The sequence below is a fragment of the Rosa rugosa genome, chromosome 2, assembly GCF_958449725.1.
Source record: "Rosa rugosa chromosome 2, drRosRugo1.1, whole genome shotgun sequence".
Classification (NCBI taxonomy): Eukaryota; Viridiplantae; Streptophyta; class Magnoliopsida; order Rosales; family Rosaceae; genus Rosa; species Rosa rugosa.
Window position 1 is genome coordinate 68,058,553 of NC_084821.1, and position 7,908 is coordinate 68,066,460.

A 7,908-nucleotide genomic window follows, 5' to 3' on the forward strand; every position below is an offset into this window, starting at 1 on the left:
ATAAAAAAAATATTGTAACATTTCAATTCTTACAACATTTTCAAATAGATTGTTTTTCATATATCGAAAGGGATGATTCTATCGTTTAGAGTCGAAAATAATAGTTACAACCTATTTTTCAAATCGGAAGAGATCTTTTTTTTTTCTTTAAATATTTGTAACTTCGAATTTTCTTGTTCTTGATTCCCATCCAGATAATAAGTTTCATGAACGGGTCTATTTTTATAGCGTGTCTCTTTAAATATTTTGTATTTTTTTATTCCCATCCAGATAATTAGAGGATAGGAAGTCTTCATTCAAATATTTTTTATTTTTTTATTTATTCCTATAAAAAATAAACATAGTAAAAGGGCGTTTGTTTTTATAATGAATCCGTTTTTACGTTATTTTGTACTGTACAATTCCTTTGTTTGTGAGATCATTTTCTCACGAAAGGAAATTTAAAAAAAAATTATAGAATGGATCAATACAACTATGTCTAGATTTGCGATAAATTCACGTCAGGTTTATAGAGAAATTAAACAATAGACTGTTGTGTATAACTAATGATTTACCATACACTGCAGCTAATGAGGAGTTGGTGAAGCTGATCTTAGATGACTTGTTGCCAACTGATGACGAACATTTCCTACTTAGAGTTAGAGGAAAATTGATTGTCAGACTTATAGAATTTTCTGATGAGAGGGCAGTAAACATATCTTTTCAAAGCACTCGTGATTATCCTTTCAGGCTGCGAGCGGAAATACGGATTACACGTACACTTCATTTCAAAGAGCCAACCGAGACATAATTCAACTTTAAATAGTTCAATAATCTGAAATTAAGTTGACAAGTCCCTGACAAGTTCATCCTCGATAATTTCAAGCTAGCACCCTGAACATGGTGTTATGCCCGCAAAACTGTTTGTAAATAAATTTTTGCCCTCTCCAAACTCACCGGAAGTGTCAATCCTAACAGTAACCTTCTCTAGCACTTTACCATTCAGTAAAAAATATTTTATCCCAGATATCTCATCACATAACCTTGCATATACATCATCATAGACAATATACTTGTTCGAAAAGAAATGTTGACTCCCTTCACGAGTATGGTCTTCAAGCACGAAGAAATAGACACAGACACAGATGTTGGGGCATTCCATCTCTCATCAATTCACTTTTTAGCTAGAGGGAGCTTGTCTTCATATGGATGACCTCGCTCCAATGCAAGGCATTCCACCTCATGTGTCTCAATGATTTTTATTAATGTACTCCAATCATTTGAGTATTCATAAACAAAAAGTGTTAACTTGCGCAACTCCTTGAAAGTAGCAAAATGACAAGCCTAAATGAAAAATAGGCATTAATAACCCATGCATAGATTAAAAATAAGTACTAAAATTTGCAACATCTTGTTGATCAGCTATATATAAAGTGTTACTTCCAAAGAACATGAAAAGTTGCCAGTAACAAAAAGGGAAGTAAGAGAAAGATTAAAAGCATTGCAATGGCTTGCTCACGAATTTGCAGAAGTTCGAGATGATATACTTTAAGATGGTTGTGATGGCTTTCAACGACGTTTGGCTTTTAACATCCCAATTGCGTTGACTCCTAAATCCTTAGCTGTTCATTTCCCTTTGTCATTAGGAGCAATGACAAAGAGAAAACCATTAGGATCAATGAGAAAGAGAAAACTCTCTGAGCTTGTTTAACTAGCCCTTTCGATTGTTACTAGCTAGCTAGAGAGACTGAGAGAGTTGCTTATCAAGCAGTGTTTTTTTTTTTCTCCGGACTCTTTGTTCATATTCTTTTGTTCGTTTCTTTGAATCGCCATAACTTTTCCAGTATAATTTGATATTAGGTTTTCTAATTCTAACTCATATGATCGTTTCTAGTCTTTTAATTTGTTGATGAAAGATGAACGCTTGAATGTTTAATATACGACTAAGATTAGGGCAAGTAGTAAAAAACAAGCGTAACGCTATGAGTAAAGCAAAACACTACTGTAATTGAAATATTATTGCACAAATTAATGGCATGTCTTGAGCAGATTGCTCAAGTGCTCAACACTCAAGAGACTCAAATGTCATCACCTTATATCTCTATTTTTCGCAATGACTAAAATATCCTCGATATTTCCTCTAAATTTCTGTTTTTTTACAAGCACCGATATTACCTCAAAATTTTTGTTTTTTACAAGCACTGATATTAATTTTAATATCTTTCTGATATTTTATTTTTAGTACATTTTTAACTGATCATGCAACTTTTAACCAAAATTTTGGTAAAATTTCCATCGATATCCGATATTTTCTCAATATTTCCATTGAATTTTTTTTTTTTAACTATTGATATTTCCATGATTTTCGATATTTTAGTCATTGATTTTTCGTTTCCCAAGTGTCATTTAAGCTTCACTCTTTCTAATATATATTTTGTCTCATAAAAGTTAACACCTACATGATATAATGGTGAAGAACTTCTAGTCTCTTAATTTAGATTGAACTAAAACTTTCTCTCCTGAAACTCCAACCTAGATTCTTACAGGATAGGGATTCTTATAAGATGCAATTAACAAACTACTGTAATTGAAAACCTTATTGCTACAACACATTCTCTTTCATGACAATGTGGCTAAGCTCAATTTTAGTGGTTCAATCAACAGCTGCTACATGTTATTTTTTTTTTTTTTTTAGGACAACGAAATCAGGTTCCATTAATATTATCAACGACCTCACTCGGTTGATTTATCATAAGACATTAAAATTATGCCCTAATAATTGTTGGTGGTGGAAAACTATTTATGACTATATAAATACTTTTCAAGCAAAAGGTCTATGTTTTAAAATGGATCAATGTTGGAAGCTACAAAAACTATATTGAGAGGGAGATCCCAAACTTCTTATTAAGACTACATTATAGATAACTCCCCCTCCCCTCCAGCACCATTAATTTTGTTGGGTCTTTCTAAATGTACCCAATAAATTATTTATATCAAATAATATTTAGTTAAACCCAGCTAAATTCTCTAAAATACCCTCATCTTACTTTTTGTCTCTCTGCCTTCAATTTATCCTCCAATGCTTCTGTTCTCTCTCCAATGCTTCATTCTCTCTCTTCAAATTATCATTTTCAGCTCTGAGAAAAACAGAAAAAGAGAAGAAAAGGTCCAGAATGTAATGAAAAGCTCAAAATTTCATGTACACTCACATTGGAATATGTTCACTGGGGTTAACAGAAAGGAACTATCACAGAGAGAGAGAGAGAGAGCTTATAAGCTTCTTTTCTTGCAACTGCCCAAGAAATCCATGCTGATTCATTGCCCGAAATACTAGAAAGTCTGCCCTTCCCACATATTGCCTGAAATAATATAATAACTCGGAATAATCAGGAAAACTCATAGACAAACACCTCGACTGGATGATATATATAGATAAAATACAAGAGGGAAAGTTTCACTGAACCAAAATCACTTACTTGTTATTCATGTGATCCTGAGATATGAGCCTGACTATTTGCATTGTCAGTGGCCAGTTTGCCGCAAGCCTGAGAAGTGCAAAGACATATGTCAACTAAAATAGCTAAGATGCCCTAAATATGTTATTGACATTGCACTAAGGCCATTTAATATAGGACCAGCATACTACGTTACTTGAGAAAACACATTCACCATATCTTTCAACTTCTCCAGTGTCCTCAAGAAGAAGTGCTTCCTTATTGCTTTCATATTCAGCTGTTGTGGTCTCCATCGGATCACTGCTACCATTGCCATTGACAGTATCAATTTGATCGGCCATCACCAATTGTTTTCCCCAGTTATCATCAACTTTATCCATGCCTTTATATGTAGCAAAATAATCCCAAGGACTTGGAAGATATGACGGCATATCATCAAACAATTTCCATTTGTAACATCGTGCGTTGCCCTTATCCAATGATTTGTTGTTTTGCTCTGAACATCAAAGTTGTTTAGAATTAAGTTATTCAATTCATATAAAACTACGAGAAGTATATTACTGAGGAATATAACTTCCAAATCCTCTTCCCTTGGCCATCTGTAATTCTCTTCTATTGGTGGTTCTTCTTCAATTTCAGAAGTTCCCAGAAAACACACCCAGCAACATCTTCCTCTCTTCTATTGGTGGTTCTTCTTTGCTGGGTACAAGATAAGAGCAGTTTGGGAAATTAGGTGGTTTAATTAAAAATATTTATAAACAAATAAATTTGCTGGGTCTAGATAGAAATTTACTGGGTACATTTAGAAAGACCCATTTTGTTTAATAAACATCATGCAGTTCAATTATCGCTTTAGTAACATTTATTTCAACAATATGCAATTGATTTTGGTCACTATCGATCAACAACTAAATCAGTATCCAAAGTTAATTTTCTTATGTAATCCCAAACTTTATTCATTACTTAAATTCTAAAAGTAATTTTTTTTTAATTAACCAAAAAAACGAGCGAGTAGAAATGTAGAATTTACTGAAGTTCCCTTTCAAGAAAGATAATAGCAAAAAAACCCCAAACCAAAATCAAGAGCTAAAACCCTACCCCCACCTAAACCCACCTCAAAACGCCCCAAAATTTCAAAACCCAAAACCACCACCACCCATGGCGAATCGACGGTGCCTCCAACTCCTGACCCGCCGCGTCTCCGCCTTATTCTCAGCCAACCCTCCATTCCACACCCTCTCAACCCCACCTCCTCCCCTCTCTACCCATCAACCCCTCATCTCCAACTCCCCACTCGTTTTCACCCCCCATTGGTCCGCCCACACCCGCCATTTCTCGTCGGACCGAAACGACGACGTAAATGAGGACAGTCAAGACGACGACGACGACGATGATGAAATTGGGTACAGTAGTGACGACGGGAGTTTATCCAAGGGTGGTGGGTCGAAAAGAGAGTACACGGCGGAGGAGATGGAGGCGGAGGCGGCGGGTATTGGGTACAAAGTGGTTGGGCCGCTTGAGAAGACTGATGATGGGGTTTTCAAGCCCTATGAACCCGTTTTCGCGGTCATTCAGGTTCGGATCTTATGTTTAATCACTACAGGATCAAATTGTTAAGATGGTAATGTGGGGTTGTGATTGGATTTTTTATCATTGTTGTTTGTTGTGTAGATTGGTTCGCATCAGTTCAAAGTTAGTAATGGGGACTCCATTTTCACTGAAAGATTGAAATTTTGCGAGGTCAATGATAAGGTATGTGCATTTAGCATTGTGTGTTTTAGCTGCTACGAGATCATTGATTGGTATATGGGTAAATTTTGTGCATTTGCCGAAAGAAATGAATGTTCAGTGGATGAGGTTTGCAGATCTCGAATTAGAATATGCATTTGAGGTCTTGTAGCTTACAATGTATCCGTGTTGGGTTCAGAGGAAGTGTGAAGGTTGGCTTTCTAGCTACTGCTGTTTGTTATTGATTGGTGCCGTGTCAGCTTATATGGTATTGCATCTGTATCAGTGTAATGCTGGTACCGTTTAGTCAAGATTGGAATTAGTATATGTGGTTGTTCAGTTTACAGTCAGATTAGTTTTTCTCTTGTTCTGTTCTACTTTTCTGGAAAGCGAAGAAACTATGTTTGTCTTTATAGTCAGAAGCTTAAGTGTTCTGCTCTGTTTGTATTAATGATGGTCCATTTGCCTTCCAATGGTCCACTACTGCACTTGGAGGTGTGGACTTACATCAAAAGAGTTACTTTTAGAGTGTTAATTAACTTAATTTAGACTACTGCTCTTATACATTGCCTTAATATAAGCTCCGATTCATTTCATTTATTCATTTGTTTTTGCCATGTATCTCACATTCATGTGGCATTCTCAAAACTAGTTGGTCAGAGAGAATTTGTGATTTTCAACGTTGTGAGATCTTGCTTAGGCTTAAAATTAGCTCACTATTTGGAAGCAATGGTCTAAGCTATAGGATATTTATTTTTGTATATTGATCTATAAGATTTATGTAGAAGGAGAGACTGGAAGATGATGGGTTTAGAGTACGATATGCACAAAAGTAATTCATGGATTTATAATTGGTGAATAAAGTGAAGATCGTAAGCCAAACTAGTGAACTTACATTTGGTGTTTCAGGCTTTTTTTGTTATAGCTAATATGATGTCTGTTTAGCTAAATGAATAAACAAACCCATTTTTTTGTTTTGGGGAGTTTGACTAGACAATGTTGCCATTGGTGTCAGATTGTTTGAGATCTAATTTTTGCATTGAAGTTTGCTGGTAGAAGATCTCGTTTACTTGCATGGGAATAGTTAAGCTTTTGCACTTTAAACTTTACATGGGAGCTTAGTTTTGATGCTTGGTTTGCTTGTCTATTGCAGTTGATATTGAATAAGGTTCTCTTGGTGGGCACAAGTAGTCAGACAATGATCGGCAGGCCAATAGTTCCCGATGCAGCAGTTCATGCAGTTGTTGAAGAGCATGTAAGTGTGCCTCGTTTTCTTTCTCTTATGACTCGTGTGTGAGTGTGAGTAGTACTAACTGTGAATTTTTCGCACAACCAAATGGGATTAGAAGAGCAAAAGAATAAAGTTTCGGTATGAAGAGGAGGGTTCTTGTAGCCAACTTTAGAGAAGAGTATCTAATTCCTTCTTAGTCTTTCTCTAAAGCTCAGGGAAAAACTAATGGAATCTGGCTTTATATATGTATGAAACATCATGTGATTCCGTCCTAAATATTATCAATGTGACTAAATACTTGATGATTGAAGTGGGATAACAATTTGACTGGACTAGACTAAAGATTTGTAACTCATTATTAGGTGTCTATCTATTCTTTGCTCCCTACAAATTTGGAATATATATTATCATTTATTCCTTTTTAATGCAGGCATTAGATGCAAAGGTACTTATTTTTAAGAAAAAGAGGAGGAAGAATTACCGTCGGACCAAAGGTCATCGCCAAGTATGTTCAGAAATCCCTTGTCTAAACAGTTGTAATGCATTTGTGTTGGTACAGCGATAGTCATTTTTCTTGGAATTATTTTGCAGGAATTAACCAAGTTGAGGATTATTGATATTCAAGGGATTCAGAAACCAGAACCTGTAGTCACCGAAAAACCTTCAAAGGCACCTGGTAAGAAGCCAGAAAAGGTTGCAGTTGCTGCATAGGAGGAATATTCTATACGGTTGTTTATTGGTAATAATGGCACTCTGATCATGGTGTTGTGCCTAACGGTGAGCATGATAAGATTCCTGAATTGCTCCAGGTACATCTTGGGATGTCATATGAAATAGAAAGCTTACGATGGAACCGGATAGATGTAGGATTGGTGACATAGATTTTGCCCATTTGTATTTTCTGTATTTTGTAGTGCAAGTTATGAAACCTTGAGCTGAATGAATCGGTTTTGTTCCCTAATAGATAATTTCATTGCCCTGATTTTCAAAAAAAAAAAAAAAACAATTCATTGTCCTGAGGAATCTTTTTGCTTTGCTTTTGATGCTTTAGTTTTGTCGAAGTCAATTTATTATCATGCAAGCATTGTAACATGAGTGAAATTCTTGTGTCTCCAATCGATTTGCAGATTCAAGTTGCATCTATTTATCATATCTAATAGATCACACAAATTTATTGTGCTGGATCAGGCTCTTTCTTTGCTTAAGCATAACCGGTGACGAGATCAGTTAATGTCTTATGCATGACCCATTGAATTTATCTTTCGCCTTCAATTTGTATGTGAAACATTGGGAAACCCATTTGCGTGGGGAAAGCATGAACCCTATGTCACCACGAAGAAGCTCTCTTTACAAGGTATTGATGTTTAGTCTGATGGGTTAGGAAGCTCAGGCGTGATCATTAACAGGAGTGTCAACGGGCTTGAGTGCAGCGCCAAATTGTTGGATTAACGTTTGGTGCGCAACTGGTACAGGCAAACTTTAGATGTTGGGTTTCGCTTTTTGTGATTTGTATGA

The 7,908-nt window shown here is 35.7% G+C and overlaps 1 protein-coding gene across 1 annotated transcript; it reads left to right on the forward strand.

Moving 5' to 3' along the window:
• Nucleotides 1–4,508: 4,508 nt before the first annotated feature.
• LOC133729612 (large ribosomal subunit protein bL21m) lies at nt 4,509–7,416 on the forward strand. The gene is made up of 5 exons (XM_062157169.1): nt 4,509–5,009; nt 5,106–5,186; nt 6,316–6,417; nt 6,824–6,898; nt 6,985–7,416. Exons 1-5 carry the CDS (start codon nt 4,593–4,595, stop codon nt 7,102–7,104), a joined length of 795 nt encoding a protein of 264 aa, XP_062013153.1. The 5' UTR covers nt 4,509–4,592; the 3' UTR covers nt 7,105–7,416.
• The last annotated feature ends 492 nt before the right edge of the window (nt 7,417–7,908 follow it).